This window comes from Hyperoodon ampullatus (genome assembly GCF_949752795.1).
Source record: "Hyperoodon ampullatus genome assembly, chromosome: 7".
Lineage (NCBI taxonomy): Eukaryota > Metazoa > Chordata > Mammalia > Artiodactyla > Ziphiidae > Hyperoodon > Hyperoodon ampullatus.
The window spans coordinates 95,904,129-95,924,238 of NC_136920.1; the positions used below are offsets into that span (position 1 = coordinate 95,904,129).

The window sequence follows — 20,110 nt, forward strand, 5'->3', positions numbered from 1 at the left end:
TCTGCTTTGCAAATAAGTTCATCTATACCATTTTTCTAGACTCCACATATATTCATTAATACACAATATTTGTTTTTCTCTTTCTGCCTTACTTCACCCTGTATGACAGTCTCTAGGTCCATACACGTCTCTACAAGTGACCCAGTTTCGTTCCACTGAGTAGTATTCCATTGTATGTATGTACCACATCTTCTTTATCCATTCCTCTGTTGATGGACATTTAGGTTGTTTCCATGTCCTGGCTATTGTAAATAGTGCTGCAATGAACACTGGGGTGCACGTATCTTTTTGAATTATGGTTTTCACCGGATATATGCCCAGGAGTGGGATTGTTGGGTCATATGGTAGTTCAATTTTTAGTTTTTTAAGGAACCTCCATACTGTTCTCCATAGTGGCTGTATCAATTTATATTCCCACCAACAGTGTAAGAGGGTTCCCTTTTCTCCACACCCTCTCCAGCATTTATTGTTTGCAGATTTTTTGATGATGACCATTCTGACTGGTGTGAGGTGATACCTCACTGCAGTTTTGATTTGCATTTCTCTAATGATTAATGATGTCGAGCAGCTTTTCACGTGCTTGTTGCCCATCTGTATGTCTTCTTTGTTTTTTTTTTTTTTTTGCGGTACGCGGGCCTCTCATTGTTGTGGCCTCTCCCGTTGCGGAGCACAGGCTCCGGACGCGCAGGCTCAGCGGCCATGGCTCATGGGCCCAGCCGCTCCGCGGCATGTGGGATCTTCCCGGACCGGGGCACGAACCCGTGTCCCCTGCATCGGCAGGCGGACTCTCAACCACTGCGCCACCAGGGAAGCCCCTGTATGTCTTCTTTGGAGCAATGTCTATTTAGGTCTTCTGCCCATTTCTTGATTGGGTTGTTTGTTTTTTTGATATTGAGCTGCATGAGCTGTTATATTTTGGAGATTAATCCCTTGTCAGTTGATTCATTTGAAAATATTTTCTCCCTTTCTGAGGGTTGTCTTTTCATCTTGTTTATGGTTTCCTTTGCTGTGCAAAAGCTTTGAAGTTTCATTAGGTCCCATTTGTTTATTTTTGTTTTTATTTTCATTACCCTAGGAGGTGGGTCAAAAAATATCTTGCTGTGATTTATGTCAAAGGGTGTTCCGCCTGTGTTTTCCTCTAAGGGATTTATAGTGTCAGGCCTTAGCTTTAGATCTTTAATCCATTTTGAGTTTGTTTATTTATTTATTTTTTATAATGGGTTTTCTAAATTTAGATTTTTTTTAAACATCTTTATTGGAGTATAAAAGCTTTACAGTGGTGTGTTAGTTTCTGCTTTATAACAAAGTAAATCAGCTATACATATACATATATTCTCATATCTCTTCCCTCTTGTGTCTCCCTCCCACCCTCCCTATCCCACCCTTCTAGGTGGTCACAAAGCACCGAGCTGATCTCCCTGTGCTATGTGGCTGCTTCCCACTAGCTATCTATTTTACGTTTGGTAGTGTATATATGTCCATGCCACTCTCTCACTTTGTCACAGCTTACCCTTCCCCCTCCCCATATCCTCAAGTCCATTCTCTAGTAGGTCTGTGTCTTTATTCCCATCCTGCCCCTAGGTTCTTCGTGACCATTTTTTTTTTTTTTTAGATTCCATATACATGTGTTAGCATACAGTATTTGATTTTCTCTTTCTGAGTTACTTCACTCTGTATGACAGACTTTAGGTCCATCCACCTCACTATAAATAACTCAATTTCGTTTCTTTTTATGGCTGAGTAATATTCCATTGCATATATGTGCCACATCTTCTTTATCCATTCATCTGTCGATGGACACTTAGGTTGCTTCCATGTCCTGGCTATTGTAAATAGAGCTGCAATGAACATTGTGGTACATGACTCTTTTTGAATTATGGTTTTCTCAGGGTGTATGCCCAGTAATGGTATTGCTGGGTCTTATGGTAGTTCTACTTTTAGTTTTTTAAGGAACCTCCATACTGTTCTCCATAGTGGCTGTGTCAACTTACATTCCCACCAACAATGCAAGAGGGTTCCCTTTTCTCCACATCCTCTCCAGCATTTATTGTTTGCAGAGTTTTTGATGATGGCCATTCTGACTGGTGTGAGGTGATACCTCATTGTAGTTTTGATTTGCATTTCTCTAATGATTAGTGATGTTGAGCATCCTTTCATATGTTTGTTGGCAATCCGTATATCTTCTTTGGAGAAATGTCTATTTAGGTCTTCTGCCCATTTTTGGATTGGGTTGTTTGTTTATTTGCTATTGAGCTGCATGAGCTGCTTGTATATTTTGGAGATTAATCCTTTGTCAGTTGCTTCATTTGCAAATATTTTCTCCCATTCTGAGGGCTGTCTTTTCGTCTTGTTTATGGTTTCCTTTGCTGTGCAAAATCTTTTAAGTTTCATTAGGTCCCATTTGTTTATTTTTGTTTTTATTTCCATTTCTCTAGGAGGTGGGTCAAAAAGGATCTTGCTGTGATTTATGTCATCGAGTGTTCTGCCTATGTTTTCCTCTAAGAGCTTTATAGTGTCTAGCCTTACATTTAGGTCTTTAATCCATTTTGAGTTTATTTTTGTATATAGTGTTAGGGAGTGTTCTAATTTCATTCTTTTACATGTAGCTGTAAGTGGAGCTACATTTTTGAAGGGTTTCCTTAACTCTGCAAATATCAAGAACCCTCTATAACACACTCATCATTAACTTTCTCTTTTACCAACAGCTCTCAGGTCTCCACTTGGAGGCCTGAAGCCTCTTTTTGTTCAGCCATGGCTAAGAGTCATTAAATGTTTCCTTCTCACCTGTCAGCTCTCAATAAGGAGTATGTCAATAATTTACAGTATGTGGATTGAAGGCAATATCCTGTCCAAGACATACCAGAGAGGGGACACGTGTTGACATGATAAGGAGAGGGGGGAGGAGGAGTCTTTCATATACTAAGAGTTCATGGGGAGGAAGTGGTTTCATTTCTGGGCTATAAGGTAACATGCTCTCCTGGGCTAAGGGGCCCTTTTCCATTTCCTCAATTATTGTTTTCATAGGATGATGACCTTCAGGATACCGAGTGAGATGGATGTATGTTGATTGTACATCTGTTGTTCTGGGTGGAAGGGGATACTTGGGATAAGAGCTGGAGGGTGGGCTGGGCAGCTTCTCCATACGTTCCTTCCTGCAGAGGGTGCTTTCCCCCGGGAAGTGTGGGCATGCCCCTCCAGAGTTTGACTTGCCCACATCAAATCTGAATTTGATTCATCCAAGGTTTGGCTTCCATTCTAAGGAGGAGGAAGAAGAAGCCCACCTCTCTCCCACAAGCCTACCTCTCCACAAATCTTCCTCTTATACACAGGCATGGAGTCAAAGTTGAGAGTGCAAGTCCACAGCTGTCAAATATAATTTTGCCCCAAACCAAAACAGCCTTGCAGGGGACCCTGGAAAAGACCTGCTTGCTCCCTCATGCCCTTCACCTAGGGGTGGTTGTCTACTAAATCCAGGGCCATGAAGGCATATGGCGTAGGGAATGGCTTCAAGGTCAAATAGGCCTGGTTTAAATCTTGGCTCTGCCTCTTACTCTCTCTTCAGTATTGCAACGTTTATGTCAATTCTTTGAGGCTATTTCCCAGATAGAAAATATATTGTAGGGACTAAATGAGGTCAGTTAGGGGCTGGAGCCTGGTCTGGGCCCTCCATCCTCTTCCAGTGTGTTTCCCCCAGTGGATTAGTCTTCTGATGATTCAGTTCCCATCTCCCACTAATTTTTATTTCTATGGGCAGGAAGCCCTTGCAACCCTAAATACCTAAGTCTCTCTTCCCATTCAAAGAAAGAGTTAGGAAGCTGAGCTCAGGGAAGGGCTTTGCATAGCTCCAAGGGGTGACATTCTGAAGGGTATGAAACCGCTGGAGATAGAGCAAGCTGGATCTCCTGGTAGATCCAAGCAGTTTTGTTACTCAAATTTGTAGTATTTTAAGCCTCTAGGACACCAGATGCTCCCATATTCAAAGGCTTCCAGAAGCAAGCAAGCTTTTGCCAACAGAAAGCAGCATAAGGGTAGAGGGGGTGGGCCCACCCAAGAATAATGGATAATCTGGCACCGTCAGAGTTTGGCTATTGGAATTGAAAACAGTTCAGCCTGTCTGTCCACTGTGGACCTGCAGAAGATGTGCCTCCTATTAAAGGCTGCAGCCTTCCGCCAGCCCTTTGGTCTTTTGTTTCTCTTTGCCACCCCACTCTTTCTCCTTTTGGCTAGTCCATATGCTTGCATGTCTGTACTGGCAATTTTCTTTCATAAAACACTAGCTCTGTGTGTGTGTGTGTGTGTGTGTGTGTGTGTGTGTAAGGGGTCACACTGCCACTGATTTGGCTCAGTTGCTTAGACCCAAAGAACCTTAGGCTGCAAGTTTTATCCCAACATAGACCAGTTATCTTCTTACTGAGAATAAACAAAGTTTCTCAAGACTCCTGACCTTCTGTCCTGGCCAGCTGGTTTGCAAATGTGGTTTGGTCTTCCTCAAGGGAGATCAGGCGATCCATTACCACTTCTATAAAGCCCAACTTTCGAAACACCCCTTCTTTATCAAAAAATAAGGGAACTTGGAGTTTTCTCAGAAAGCTAAACCCTTTCTTATTTCATAGATGGTGAGAGCAATAGTGATTTACTTGTCCCAGAACTTTCAAAGCCCTTGTCTGAACTCCACATCATATGTTCATGGCCTTCTGAGGTTGGGTGTTGGGTGCCATCTTGTCTACCCATCCACATCTCTCTCTCTTTTTTTTTTTTCCATGACAGAAACCCTCTGCTGCATATACCTTTGTCTTTTGTGCTTCTGAGCCTTTGCTCTTGGTGTTCCCCTGCCTGGAATTCCCTTTCCCTTCTTGCCTGCCCAAATCAACATTCCTTCAAGGCCCTGCTTGAGTCTCGCCTGGGTGATCTCCTATTTCTCACATCTTCCTAGATGTCTCTACACTTACCAGATTTTATCTTCTGATGTTCTCTAATTGTTTCATGGGTGTGAGGCTTTCTTTTCTGTGAGAGATCTTAAACTCTTAGAGATCCTGTTTAGGTCTGTTCTGTGAGCTTTGCAGCATCTGACCCCATGTGGGACAGTCCCTTGTTGAATGGAATTCCTAGGGTGTGGAGTGGCTGGACCTGGCTCCCAGTCCTGGTTCTACCACACTTTGGCTGTGGAAGGTCAGGCTGATGGAGTTTCTGCTCTTTCCCCAGATGTAAAATAGACATTCATTCATTCATTCATTTTCATCTGCTCAGGGACCAGTAGTGGCTCAGCGCAAACTAAAAAGAATAAGACACAACCCCTGTCTTTAAGAAGCTACAGTCTAGTTGGGGAGATAAAATGTATAAACAAAAAATGACAATACTCCCTGACTTGGGCAACCCAGGTGTACTGTAGATGGGAATTGATACATTTGTCTCCCTATTTAGAAGGTAAGTTCTCAAAGGGTGAGCTGTATATCACTCGTTTCTGGGTCTCTGGTTTCTAGCCTAGTGTCTGGCACATAGGGGACATTAAATAGATATTTGAGTTTGTTGACTGAGGGAATTGATAAATGAGTGAATGGACCCTGGGTCACAGCAGCAGAGAGAGGAGAGGTATGTAGGTACGACAAAGAAGGGGTTACTTTGTAGCAGATTTTTGAAGAAAGGCTAGGAGCTGGCTGAGTAGACAAGGGAGGAAGGCCATTCCTAGAAGAGGAAACTGCAAAGGCAGAGACACCATGATGTGAAGCCCTGTGCGGGGTAAGAGAAACCTCGCCTGGTGTGGAATGGCTTGGGAAGGGCCCGAGCAGAGGAGAGAGGTGAGTGAGATAGTTATCCCTGAGCAGGCCGCCGGTTGCTCTGCCCATTTAACCCTAAGTTTGTTCCTGCTTGCCGGTGCCTTCTCCCCAACCCCGCAAACCTGGCCTCTGCCTTGCCCCTTGCTCCTGGGATGCAAACCTTTTAGTATTAGCTGAAGGTGTTACTTCTCAAACTTTACTGTGCTCAAGAAACACCTAAAGATCTTGTTAAAAATGCAGATTCTGATTCTTTGGGTCTGAGGTGGGGCCTGTGACTGTACATTTCGAAGGAGAACCCAGATGATGCTGAGGATGCTGGTCCAGTAAGGCAGTGGTACCTAGGGAAGCTCTTTGTAGCTTCAACCACAAATTCCAAAGGCAAAAGGAAACTACCTTCCTTTAGATTATTTGTAACAGTCTTCCCCAGCAGGGTAGGTAATTGAGTGTTGTCTAATAAAATCTTCATGGATGAATGGCACTGGGTAGAAATGCTGAAAATAGGGCTTCATTTCCCAAATGGCCAGTCTTCAACAGTGGTGTCTTCATTCTGCAAAATACCTCTTCAAGTTTCTGCTTCCCAGGCTTTTATTGGCTCCTGGGGAAAGCGTATTTTTTTGGAGCAAATGGGCATCTGCAGGCCCACGTGAGTTGAGGGGAGGTTCTGGGGTAGCTCTCCTCCTGACTCACCCTGCCAGGGTGTCTCTCCCCTGATCTGGCGCCTTCTGACCCTTGGTCCTGGAGAGCTGATTTGGACAAAGACTATAAAGTCATATACTTGGTTTCTCTTAGCCAAATTCTGGATAGAGACAAAGGAACTTCTGGATCCCCTACTTGTCTCAGATGTCCCCAAAACAGAAGCATCTGGACCCAGTGTGAGACCAAGTGAGCCCGGTAATCAGTTTCCCTGGGCCTCACAGGCACGCTCAGCTGCATTAAGAAAAAGGAGGAGGCCGGCTATGTCAAACCAAAACTCTCGGGCTGACATGGTGCTGCAGACCTGGCCAAGGGGCTGTGCGGGAGCCGGGGCACGGGCCGGTGCCAATCTATCTCTCCGGGCACACCTGCGAGCCAGATCACTGCTGCCAGCGGAGGAGGCCTGGGGCCTGAGGGTTGTGGCCACCGGAAGACACTTTTCTCCCTAGGCTGCCCCATCTCTTCTTCTCTGATTTTCCTTCCCTTGGGCTGTGAGCTCTGTGAATGCATGAGCCAGCTGCAGCCAGACTCTGGTGAAGTGACAGAGGAACTTTGGCGACGGAGTCTGTGCAAGATCCAGGCATGGACATCCACCTCTGGTGTGGAGAATCACAGAGGCCTCCTCTCCGCCTTTCTGCCTTTAGCAACTGCCACCCAAATTTGGCCCACTTCACTCCTCCCCAGCCTAGGACAGCCTCAGCGGCCTCGGGTAGATTTTACTGCCTTCACGGTGATGTGGACGATGTCTCACTCCTCTCCAAATTCATTCATTCATTCATTCAGGGTGCCCCTGTGCAGCTATGCAACACCTGTTTATTGAGTGTCTGCTTTGAACCAAGCACTGTGCTGGCCTCTCATTTGTTTCCTCCATGCCCTGTCTCTTAGCACCTTCTTTTATACACACACGCACACACACACACACGCAGAGGCCCCTTGCTTCATCTAGTCCAGTCTTCTCTTCCCTGTGTCTCTAAACAACCCAAGGGAAGGTGTCGTGTCTCCTCCCCTTGGCAACAGGTGATGTGGAATACTGGACATACCCAGTGTTTTCACACATACCTCAGTTTGAGTCCTGGCTCTGACTCTGCCCTTAACTATCCTAGGTAACTTAAGTGGGTTAGGCCCTGTCGGCCTCTGTTTCCTCATTGCAATTAAAAAAAAAGAGAGAAGAAATCACCTCTTCCAGGCTTACAATTAAGTACAGACTTTTAAAGACTTGGCACAGAGTTAATGCTCTAGGATGTGGGTGGCTCCCTCCTTGCTGCATCAGTGGCCCATCGCAAGTGCAGGTAGTGGCTGCATGAGAACCTGTGTTCTCCTCAAATGTCTCCCCAGAGGAGTGGGGGTCACCTTATCTGCTTAGGGCCACGTGGGTACTCCACCCGAAGTTCTCCTACTTGTGATACTAGCCTATTGTTTTCTCCCTTTTTCAACATCTGTTGAAACAACCAGTTTCAACATCTGGTCTTGTGTCACCTACCTCTCCCCCACTTTTTTTCTTGGAATATTTTAAAGCAAATTTCAACGATCGTATCGTTTCACCTATAAGCACTCCAATGGGTATAATAGATAAAGATGTTAAAGAACATAACCACAAAATTTTTTTTTTTTTTGGGGGGCCATACCATGGGGCATGCGGGATAATGGTTCCCCGACCAGGGATCGAACTCTCGCCCCCTGCCGTGGAAGCACGGAGTCTTAACCACTGGATGGCCAGGGAAGTCCCAACCACAAAAAAATTTTAACGCCACCCTCCCCACACCAAATCAAGAATTATTCATTAATATAATCTAACACCCAGTCCATATTTATTTTCTTCCCAATTATCTCAACAATGTCTTTTTACTGTTGATTTGATTGAATCAGGATTCCCCAAAAGTTCATGTTACAAATGATTGTAAGAGCTCTTAGGTATTTTGACACCAACCTGCTGTTCTGTTTTCAGTGGAAATGCTAGAAAAATGAGGAAGTTCTTACTTCCTGAAAGTCTCCCACCTCACTTCCCTGAACCCTTTTCAAACCAAACAAAAATTAGCATCTCCTTTTTTGGGTGTTTTTAAATGACAAACAGAATTCACCCCTCACAGCAGCTTTGAAATAAATGGGTTCCTCAAACAACTTTCCAACTCCAACAATCACCCAAGTGAAGAAGAAAGGCAGGCCGTGCTTTAGTTCTGGTTTTGGAGGGTAAAAATTTCCGAGGAACTTTGCTCTTTGCAGACAGATTTTTTATGCCCTGCCACCTGCTTTTCGAAATCCACCAACCACAAAATTTACTCCATCCACTTTTTTCTCTCTCCCTTCCACACTCCCTCTCTCTTTTTAGCAGCAACATACAAGCCGGCCATATTAGAGAGATGGAAATAAAGCTTCCTTAATGTTGTATGTGTCTTTGAAGTACATCTGTGCATTTTTCTTTTAGCATCTAACCATTCCTCCCCTGTAGCCCTCGGCCCCTCAAATCACCCTCTCCCCTATCCCACCCGACTAACATCTCAGTCTCTGAAAATGCACAAAGATGCCTGGCTACCTCGCCCTGCCTTCAGTCTCACGGGGCTCAGTCTCTTTTTCTCTTTGGGTAAGTTAGACTGCACATCTGCATGCTCCTGAGGGTCCAGAAGTGCAGCCGCAACAGGAGGAGGATGGGGGCCGGGGGTAGCAAAGAAGACATCGCTTGAGCTTCCCTTCGGCGTTGTCCTTGGGAAGGGAGGCGCGGGGATGGGGGGAAATGTGGCTGGGGACTGCATAACGCTGAGACGACTTGGTCGCAGAAACGTTGGGTCAAGGGATCTGAGTGTTCCTCGGAGGTGTCATTGTCAAGGGAGGTGATTTTTCTTTGGATTTCCCTGAAATGGACGTATGTGGGGCTGGGGGCCGAGGGTAGGCTGATGTGCAGAGCCTCTTCATGGATTTTTTCTTTTAGCTGCTACAGATCTCCCGGGACTTAATGCTCCCTTAAGGGGCTTCTTCTGTGAACCTTGATCTTTGGAATCTGGTGGATTTAGGATATCAGAAAAGAGTGTACGGGGGAGTAGGGGGGCCGAAAGTTGAGTCTGGGTCTGGCTTCCTGGAAATCTGTACCACGGATTTGTTGCAGTGTGTGGAGGCGTAGGTGGGAAGCAGGCTTGAGGAATGATCTCTGCATTGGGAAGAGAACTGCTGAAGCAGGCACTGATGGAGAAGCTCTCTGGCTTGGGCCAGATGGAGTGGAGGAGGGGTCAGGTGAAGGGATCAGGAAAAAAAGAAAAAAGAAAAAAAAGGAACACATGAGTGTGGTTGTGGCCCTTTGGATCATGTCTCCGAACTGTCCAGCCCCACCTTGCCGACTGTCAAGCGATCCAAATGCTAATTTCTTACATGGCCACTCATGGACTTCCTGGTGGGTAGGTGGGCTAGGGATCCTGCTTTATAGGTAGTTTCCTTCTTGCAAGCCTGCTTTATAGGTAGTTTCCTTCTTGCAAGCCTGCTTTATAGGTAGTTTCCTTCTTGCTCTTAAACTTACTCATTGCTGGCATAGCAATTGAGGATCCAGTCCAACGGCTGTCAGTGGGAATATTCCCCATCACAAAGTTTCTCTCTCCCTCTTTTTCTCTCCTTCTCTGGCATGCTGTGCTGGATATTGGGCTGGAGTGCTAGAGACAGCCCAGGGCCCCTGACAGCCTGCATGATAAGGCCTATGAGCTTTGCTGAGTTACTGAACATATTAACAATAGAGCAGGAGTGTTAGGGAAGCTCAGGCAGTAGAGCCAGCATGAGCCTTGGACTGGATCTGGGTTTAAAGCCACCTTTGTCATTTACTTCATACTATCGGCAAGTGACTCCCCTCTGAGCTTCAGTTCTTTCCTGGGTGAACTGGAGAATACCTACTGCCTGGGTTTTTTGTGAGTCTGGCACATAGCAAGTGCTTAATAATAGCTACCCTTTATGAGCTCTTTTCACTTGCCCACACGCTGTGTATCTTGTTTAGTCCTCACGGCAATTGGTAACCATATGGGGCAGATACATTATGATCCTCACGTTACAGATGAGGAAACAGGCACAGAGAAGTTAAGTAACTTGCCCAATAAGGTCACAATAGTTTAAGGGGAACTGAGATTTGAACCCCTGGTTGTCTGACTTCACCCCATTCATTTTTTTTAACATCTTTATTGGAGTATAATTGCTTTACAATGGCGTGTTACTTTCTGCTGTATAACGAAGTGAATCAGCTACATGTATACATATATCCCCATATCCCCTCCCTCTTGCGTTTCCCTCCCACCCTCCCTGTCCCACCCCTCTAGGTGGTCACAAAGCACCGAGCTGATCTCCCTGTGCTATGCGGCTGCTTCCCACTAGCTATCGGTTTGGTAGTGTATATATGTCCATGCCTCTCTCTCGCTTTGTCCCAGCTTACCCTTCCCCCTTCCCGTATCCTCAAGTCCATTCTCTCTAGGTTCTTCATGACCATTTTTTTTTTTAAGATTCCATATATATGTGTTAGCATATGGTACTTGATTTTCTCTTTCTGACTTACTTCACTCTGTATGACAGGCTCTAGGTCCATCCACCTCATTATAAATAACTCAATTTCGTTTCTTTTTATGGCTGAGTAATATTCCATTGCATATATGTGCCACATCTTCTTTATCCATTCATCTGTCGATGGACACTTAGGTTGCTTCCATGTCCTGGCTATTGTAAATAGAGCTGCAATGAACATTGTGGTACATGACTCTTTTTGAATTATGGTTTTCTCAGGGTATATGCCCAGTAGTGGGATCGCTGGGTCGTATGGTAGTTCTATTTTTAGTTTTTTAAGGAACCTCCATACTGTTCTCCATAGTGGCTGTATCAATTTACATTCCCACCAACAGTGCAAGAGGGTTCCCTTTTCTCCACGCTCTCTCCAGCATTTATTGTTTGCAGATTTTTTGATGATGGCCATTGTGACCTGTGTGAGGTGATACCTCATTGTAGTTTTGATTTGCATTTCTCTAATAGTGATGTTGAGCATCCTTTCATGTGTTTGTTGGCCATGTTTATGTCTTCTTTGGAGAAATGTCTATTTAGGTCTTCTGCCCATTTTTGGATTGGATTGTTTGTTTTTTTGCTATTGAGCTGCATGAGCTGCTTGTATATTTTGGAGATTAATCCTTTGTCAGTTGCTTCAATGCAAATATTTTCTCCCATTCTGAGGGTTGTCTTTTCGTCTTGTTTCTGGTTTCCTTTGCTGTGCAAAAGCTTTAAGTTTCATTAAGTCCCATTTGTTTATTTTTGTTTTTATTTCTATTTCTCTAGGAGGTGGGTCAAAAAGGATCTTGCTGTGATTTATGTCATCGAGTGTTCTGCCTATGTTTTCCTCTAAGAGTTTTATAGTGTCTGGCCTTACATTTAGGTCTTTAATCCATTTTGAGTTTATTTTTGCTTCACCCCATTCTTAACCACTGAATTCTACTGCCCCCCATATTTAAGAAATGATGCTGCTATAGTAACAATCATTTGGATCAAAGAATCTTAAGTACAGGCAAAAGAGGGGAGTTGGGTGAGTGACCAGTGTGCAAGGAAATGAGGATGGAGGACAGGCAACCTGTTTGGGGAGTTAGGGAGAGCTTCCTGCGGGAGGGAGAGCCTTATCTAAGTGAAGAAAGCAAGGGGGCTCGGGGACCAGGACCAGGGTGTGGCTTAGAGGAAGATGGAATCTAGGGTGAAGAGGTCAGGGCATGGGGGCTGTGAGGCGGTGGTGGAAGGAAGCTAAAGCCTCTGCAAACCTGGATGGGGGGAGGGTGCAGGACTAGGGACCTCGAACTTGAACTTGATTGGTGCTGTGATGAGACATGCCCTGGTACTTCAAGGCCGAGGGCTCAAGTGGACAATGGAACCTTGGTGGTTGTAGCAGCATCAGTCCCCAAGATGGAGGGATGTCCCAAGTGACAAGGGAGGGGACTGAGACAGGGCCTGGGTTTGTGAGGATGACTATAGAGCTGACAAAGGGACAGGGGACAGCTGGCCAACATGCTGTACACATGACAGAAGCACATGAGACTAGTTTTCAGTTAGAAGCAATCCAAATGATTGGTTTTCCTTAGAGTTTTTCTCAAAACTCTTGGCTCCACGGCCTGGTTACCAAAGTCTGGGTTATGTTAGGTGAGGCTTAGAAAGTGGAGTCTGGTCCTCACTCAACCCCAGTGCACACGGACACACAGGGGAAGACGCCTTCCCTTCCCTCTACAGACTTTTATCGAGTGCCCTCTGTGTGTCACATGCTGTTCTGGGGCCAGGGATGCCAAGATAAATAAGAATCAGCTCCCCAGAGCCTCCCGAGGGACTAGGGAACTTAAACAAAAAATAGTAATGCAGCATCCCATGTGCTGTTAGCAGCTAACCTTTGGTGGGGGCTGACCATGTGCCAGGCACTGCTGTGAGTTTTATGTTTTAGTATTCAATCCTCACAACAGCCCCAGGAGGTAGGCCTATTGTTGTCTCCCATTTTATGGATGAGGAAACTGAGGTGCTGGGAGGTGAACCACCTTGCCTAAGATCAGACCACGGCTCTAGAGTGCTGGTCTTGGCCACTATGCCATTCTGCCTCCCGGTCTGGGAGTGACAGAAACCTCCCGGTCTGGGGAGAGGGCACAGGCACTGGAGAAGCTGCCACGGGGGCGATGCCTTGTTAGCTGGGATCTGTGGGGTAAGCAGGAGGGCTCAGGGGGCAGCAGGGTGAATGAGCTTTCCAACCTGCAGCAAAACACGTGCAAAGGCATGGAGGAGTGGAAGAAGGCGGAGTTTTCAGGAAAGTAAGAACTCCGGGGTCACTGGAGTGGAGGAAGCGTGAAGGGTTGGAAGCAGGACAGGAAATGAGGCTGGGATGCTGGATGGTCCCAGATGGCGAAGGGCTCAGAAGCCCAGGAGCCTGGACGAGATCCTGAAAGCAGCAGGGAGCCAATGGCGACTGGGGGTGAGGGGTGACAAGGACAGGTGCTCTCCTGGCTGCATGGGGGTGGCCTGGCCTGGGAGGGAGACCTGAGGCAGTGGGTCTGAATGGTAAGGCAGCCCAGGAGTTGGGCTGCGTGTCACAGTCACCTGGCTGGCAGGGACTGCCCTGGGACACAGCATGCTCCAGAAGGGTGGGGTCTAATTTCTCTGCTTAGACAAACTCTGTTCTTTTTTTTTTTAACCAAGAAGAAAATTAACCTACCTCATAGGTTGCTGTAGGGTTGGAAAGAGGCGTGAAGAGAATTAACTTCTAGTCTCTGTAGGAAATAGTGTTTGACAGGAGATGAGCAAATTTTTGTGATCTCTGCAAGACGGGCCAGTTAGAAAAGTATATGATATGGGGCCTGAGGTGCCCCGATACGTCTTAGAGAGAGTGAGGGGCCCTGGGCATTGGTGAAGTTTTGGAACTGAGCTCAAAAGCCACATCCTTACGGTACCCTTGTTGAATCATTTCCTTTCTGTGAGTTGGAGATCAGAGACTCAGGCTCCAGACCTGGTCCCAAATGGGACAACCAGTAAGACTGCGAGCCCCCCTTGTATGGAGGTTCCTTTAAAGAAGACCATTCCCCTCTGGCCAGCCTGACTGGCTGGGGGCTGACATGGGGGCTGGACCTGCCATGTAGACAGCAGGAGGACTGAGCCCTGGGACCCCTTGGTACAAAACTCACCCCCTGGCCCAGCCTCCACCCCTCAACCTGCTGTCTAGAGCCTGGCAGCCTGGCAGCCTGGGTTCCAATCTAGCTTTGTCACTTACCAGCTGTGAACTTGGGCTATTCATTTAACTTATTTGTGCTCCATTTCCTCACCTGGAAAGTGGGGGTGATAATAGGGTTGTTGTATTAAATGAGGTGATATCTGTAGGGTGTGTAAACAGCGCCTGGCACACAGTAAGCACCCTGTTGTTACTATGAAGTCCTTTTGTGGCCCTAGCCGTGGATTCGGCTAATTTCCCGAAGCAGCAGGGCTCCTCAGGTGCCCAGGATTTTGCTCACAGCTCTGTCCTTGTTGCATGATGATTTCCTCCTCTTTAATGAAGGCCTGGATTGGTGAAAGGCCTAAGGCCCTTGCCCTGAGCTGGGACCCTGGGACACCTCAGGCGGAAGTGGGCGCTGTACTGGGAGTCAGGAGCCGTGATTCGGGACCCGGCTTGTCCCTACCTGCCGTGTGTCTCTCTCAGGCCTCACTTTCCTCACTGGTAAGATGATGGCGCTGGATCTACAATTCCTGAGGTTCCGAACCCCTGCTTTGGTGACTCCTGTGCCTCTCTCTGCAGTTGGGACTTGACGGTTGCCCTCTCTGACCACTAGAGGGCACACGTGTCCGCCTGGTGCCTCCTGCAGGCTGTGCCATAGGGATGAGGGGAAGGACCCGCATTGCACCGCTCAGTCTGACCCCTCCTGCCGGCCAGAAAAGGCCCCTCGCTCCCCAGGGCCCTGCCCTCCCGCACAGCAGAGTGCTAGCTCCTTCAAGATGGAGGGAGCTCCTGGTAGGGTTCAAGTTCTGTCTCTGGAGTGATGTTGTGGCCTGGGGCGGGACAGAGGCAGGGGTGGGTCAGCCAGACGTGTGGGACCTACTTCCTAATGCCACTTGGAGGCTCCTTTTGCTCAGGTGCCCTGGGAAGGTCGCAGAACCTTCCCGGGGGGGGGGGGGTGCTAGAGAAGCAAGGTGTTCCTGGGATGTAAGGTAAGCTCAGGACAAGGCCCTGCCGGGCTCCTTCCCTGAAGATACCTCCGCCTCTGCAGAGCGGGGGCGGAGATGGCATTTGCAGCGCACCTCCTCCTCGCCTGGCGCTGTGCTCAGTGCTTTCATAACGCGGTGAGGGCGAGGAGATGGGAACTGGGCTTTGTTCTCCTGGGGGTGCCGCTCAGCCTCTCTAGTTCCTATTTCCCTGACGAGCACTTCAGCACACCTGGAAGCCTGGCCTTGCAGGTGGAGCCGTGTGCCTGTCCCTCTGTCTAGGGCCGGGTCCTGACCTCCCTGGCCAGCAGTTCAGAGCATCTCCTGCTCTTAAGTCCTGCCTACTGGCCCTGGCCACTCATCCAAAGGGATGAGCTGAGTGGAAGGGCTTCGCTGTCCCTGCTTCCAGGATGCAGTGCTGCTCCTGGGGTGGGGCCCGGCAGCTTTGCACAATGAAATCTTTTGCAAAACGCGAGCCCTGTGCAATCCGGGGGAATTCCAAGGGGCTGCCCTGAGGGGTCAGGCTCCAACGTGCCCCTGCCGGGAGACTGCCCCAGAAACCCTTCCTGCTTAGGGGGCAGAACTTGAGGAAAATTTAGGCTACCCTTTGCCTTATTTTTATTTTGTTTTTTTTTGGTGGCCTCTCCCGTTGCGGAGCACAGGCTCCGGACGTGCAGGCTCAGCGGCCATGGCTCACGGGCCCAGCCGCTCCGTGGCATGTGGGATCTTCCCGGACCGGGGCACGAACCCATGTCCCCTGCATCGGCAGGCGGACTCTCAACCACTGCGCCACCAGGGAAGCCCTTTTGTATTTTTTGTTGGCTGTGCCTTGAAGCTTGCGGGATCTTAGTTCCCCCATCAGGGATTGAACCCAGGGCCACCTCAGTGAAAGTGCTGAGTCCTAACCACTGGTCCTCCAGGGAATTCGCCTACCCTTTGCTTTACATATTTTATCTTATTTAATTATTACCGTAACCCCAGGAGGTAGGTATCATCAGCTGTGCTTTACAGAGGAGGGGCCTGGGGCTCAGAAGATGGAGGAACTTGCCCATGTTCTCCCAGCCGATAGAAGGCAGAGCTGGGATTGAACCACATCTAATGGGGCCTCCGTGCCTCCTAGCTGCCCCCCTGCCATCCCCTAGCGGCTTCTTCTCTCACTCAGAAGGATAGTGTCCTGGTCCTGGCCTAACTCTGGGACCTCAGCTCTCTCCAGTTGCCCCCTTGATCACTCTTCTGGTTGTGCTTCAGATACGTGATGCTCATTCTAACCTCTAGAACTTTCCTCTTGATGTTCTGCTGCCTTGGATTCTTTCAAAATTTCAAATGGCTCACTCCTTCACTTTAGTGGGGGGCCACCTACAGGGCACCCCTTGGAGCAGCTTTCCCTGACCACCCGATGTCAAACACACCCTGCACCTTGCTTTATTTTTTACAGCCCTTGCCTGTGAATCAATGGCTAAAGTTACGTTATTTCTTTTCCCTGTTAGTGTCTGTCCCCCTCCCTAGAATATAAGCTCCATGTTTCAGTACCTCTGCCTGCCTCCATCATAGCAATTATCCCTGGGGCTTAGACTAAGTGCCTGGGGCACAGGAGGTGATTTATAAATATATGGTAAATGAGTGAATGAATGATTGACACTGAGCATTACTGCTTCTCCTTTATAAAGAATATTCATCTTTGGGGATGAGGTTTTGACCATACTGGCAGAGAATTTTAGAATTCAGCCCAGGGCTAGGGTGAGGTGAGTGCAGTGCCTAGGGTGCAAAATTTAAGGAGGTGTCTGCATGACCCTGAGGGTGGGCACCCCCTTAAGTCTTGTGCCCAAGGCTTTCTGCCCCTCTGTGGGCAGGGGGTGGGATGGGCACTGCAGCTTCAGCTGGGAGGGCTGTGGCTCACTCCCCTCACACTAGACTCCACCCTGCTTGGAATGTCAGAGTGGGATGGGCCTTCTCAGGCCACACACCCAGGGCTCCTGGACCAGGTCCAGTGCTCCCCAGAGGATTCTGCACCCTGCTGTCCCTGCAGCCTGTATCAGCTCCTTGCTGTGGTGTGTCCAGGCCTGGCATCTCCAAAAGAGACTCCTGTCCTTGTAGACCCATCACTTGGTCCCTTCGTATTGTGCCTATTCTTCTGGGGCATCTCTTCCTTCCCGTTGCTCATCTGCTGTCCCGGCCGGGAGCCTGAGGAAGAGAAGGGGGCTGGGCTGGGCTGCACTGGGCATACGGCTTGACTCTGCCCTGCGGTATAGAGAGCGAGGCCTTCTGAATCTGCATCTGTCCTCAAGGCTGCCTGCCCCCAGGGGACACTGCAGCTTCAGCTGGAAGGGCTTTGGCTCAGCCGAGATGGGTGAAAGTGGTGGGAAGAAGGGGGAACTGAGGCCAGCACCGTGCGGCCCCTTGTCCAAGCCATCAGGTGGCCATGACAGGCCTGTGGCAGGACAGCCAGGTGGAGGGAAGGCTTGAGGCCATCTGTCTGTCCCTGGCTTGACAGACGATGTGCTCTCTCTCCACCCCAAGGGCCACATCAGTTACCGCTTAGGAGCTTTGCCCACCCCACTCCACCCCACCCCCTAATTTCAGCCACAAGGGGCCCCGCCAGCTGTCCCAGCTCTGCTCCGCCCCCCCACCAGGTGCAGAGGCTTGCCCCCTCCCTGGCCTGGTCTGCCAGAATCCTCACCAGCTTGTGGCTTTTCCCACAGTGCCACCCGGGCGGAGCATGGAAGTCACAGTACCTACCACCCTCAACGTCCTCAATGGCTCTGATGCCCGCCTGTCCTGCACCTTCAACTCCTGCTACACCGTGAACCACAAACAGTTCTCCCTGAACTGGACTTACCAGGAGTGTAGTAACTGCTCCGAGGAGATGGTGAGTTCTCAGATGGAGGCAGGCGTGGGGGAGGCAGGAGCCCCACAGCGTGAAGCTCCCTTTTCCCACCACCTGCCCCTGCACTGTACCAGGACCCTAGCATACCGTGGTGGGCTATCTGCTCCTGAGGGCATTCGCAGAGGTGTGCTGTCGTGCCTGGGTGGCCCTGGGAGGGTGGCAGAGGTCTAGAGGTGACTGCCTCTCTTCCAGGTAAAAGGGGGCATGGGAGGAGGGGCCTCCTGCTGTCCTTGCAGCTCCTTGCTCATCCAGCTCATCATCTATCCTGTCCCTCGCCTCCTGCCCGCCCCCCGCCCCAGTTTCTCCAGTTCCGCATGAAGATCATTAACCTGAAGCTGGAGCGGTTCCGGGACCGCGTGGAGTTCTCAGGGAACCCCAGCAAGTATGACGTGTCAGTCACACTGAGAAACGTGCAGCTGGAGGATGAGGGCACCTACAACTGCTACATCATGAACCCACCCGACCGCCACCGCGGCCACGGCAAGATCTATCTGCAAGTCCTCATGGAAGGTGAGGGGCTGCTGGGGGGTCCCTGCCCGTTCCCACCCAGCTACTCTCCAGCAGGACTAGCTGGGGCTCCTTGGGAGAGGCTGCGCCCTCCTGAGGGGTGGGAGCAACAGCATGTGCTGGGTGGAAGGCATCTGTTTTACTCCTTCCCGTCCTTGAGGACTATGTCTCAGGGAGTCCTGATGATGCTATCCAGCCTGATCACCATCTTAAGAATCCCAAGAGCAGCTTTCATTTATTGGACACTTGCTATGTCTCAGTTATAGCTAGGGCTAAACTCTCTAGATGTAATATCTCACTTCATCCTCATACAACCCTATGAGGGAAGTACTATGATTATTCCCATTTTACAGATGAGGAAACTGAGGCTATGTAAGGTACCTAAGGTCACACACTTAATAAATAGTACAATCAGGACTCAAATTGGGTCCACTTGACCTCAGAGTCCATCCTCTTGGATACTGCATTATATTGCCCTCCCCTGGGGCTTTTAGGTGCCCTGGGATTATGGGGTGGGTGGGGCACTTAGAGGTCCATCGCCTGGGTTGATTTTTTGCTTTGACTAGAGTGCTTTCCACGGAGGAGAGTAAAGTCAGGACCACCCCACACCTACTGCAGGGAGCAGGGGCCAGTGGACGAGGCTCCCTCTTCCAGCCCTAGGGCTCAGCGGGTCTGTTTCCTCTCCTTCTCCAGAGCCCCCTGAGCGGGATTCCACTGTGGCCGTGATCGTGGGCGCCTCCGTCGGGGGCTTTCTGGCTGTGGTCATCTTGGTGCTGATGGTAGTAAAGTGTGTGAGGAGGAAAAAAGAGCAGAAACTGAGCACGGATGACCTGAAGACGGAGGAGGAGGGCAAGACGGATGGAGAGGGCAACGCGGACGATGGCACCAAGTAACGGGCGGGCGGCCCTGCAGCCCCTCCCTTGCGTCCTGTCTCCCTCCCACCCTCCGCCCCGCACAGTGTGCCCCCGCCTGCCCTCTCTTGGTGTGCTTCTCTCGAACCAGGATCCCAGGGCTGACCTGGGGCCTCCTGCACCCCTCCCTTCGTATCCGCCACCCTGCACCAAGAGAGACTCACCTCTCTTTGACTGGAGAAACCTGCCCTGGCGTCTGGGATGTGTGGGCCCTGGGGGGAGGGAGAAGCGGGCTCAAAACTGCCAGCCTCTGAGAAGAGGCAGGAGGCCTGTGGGAGGGGCGCAGAGAGAGAAGGGGGAGGGTGGGCAGTGGAGGAGGAGGAGGCCAGCTGTCCAGGCTGCCCAGTGCGTGGACTGGTCTGGTGGCAGCTTCAGAGGGGACCTGCAGGTGGGACGGGGCTCTGCTGGCTGCCTCTAGAAGGCCTGGGGTGTGGCATGCCTCTGCTCTCTGAGCTGCCCCTAGCCCTGGGCAGCCTTGTCACGGGGGTGGTGATGGGTTCCTATAACTTGGGGGGTGTGTTGAAGGGATGACCGTGCGTTTCCTGGGCCTTGAAGGGAAGGAAGCTGGAGGCAGCTGGAGACAAGCCTTGGCCCAGGGAGCTCTGCTCTCACCTTTCTCCTTCGATAGCTGCTACCACAGAAGCCTCTGGGTTTCTGTGGGCTTGCTAAGCCCTTGGGATTTTTGGCAG

General features: G+C 49.5%; 1 protein-coding gene and 1 pseudogene across 2 annotated transcripts in view; one reads left to right on the plus strand and one right to left on the minus strand.

The window, feature by feature from the left end:
• The window catches only part of LOC307055662 (trehalase-like), a 424,950-nt pseudogene that overhangs the window by 402,570 nt on the left and 2,270 nt on the right, over positions 1-20,110 (minus strand). The gene's annotated exons all lie outside the window — the stretch shown is intronic.
• SCN2B (sodium voltage-gated channel beta subunit 2) lies at positions 8,845-19,403 on the plus strand (the record flags this gene model as incomplete). The annotated part of the gene is made up of 4 exons (XM_079709399.1): positions 8,845-9,045; positions 17,819-17,985; positions 18,303-18,513; positions 19,204-19,403. Exons 1-4 carry the CDS (start codon positions 8,976-8,978, stop codon positions 19,401-19,403), a joined length of 648 nt encoding a protein of 215 aa, XP_079565525.1. The 5' UTR covers positions 8,845-8,975.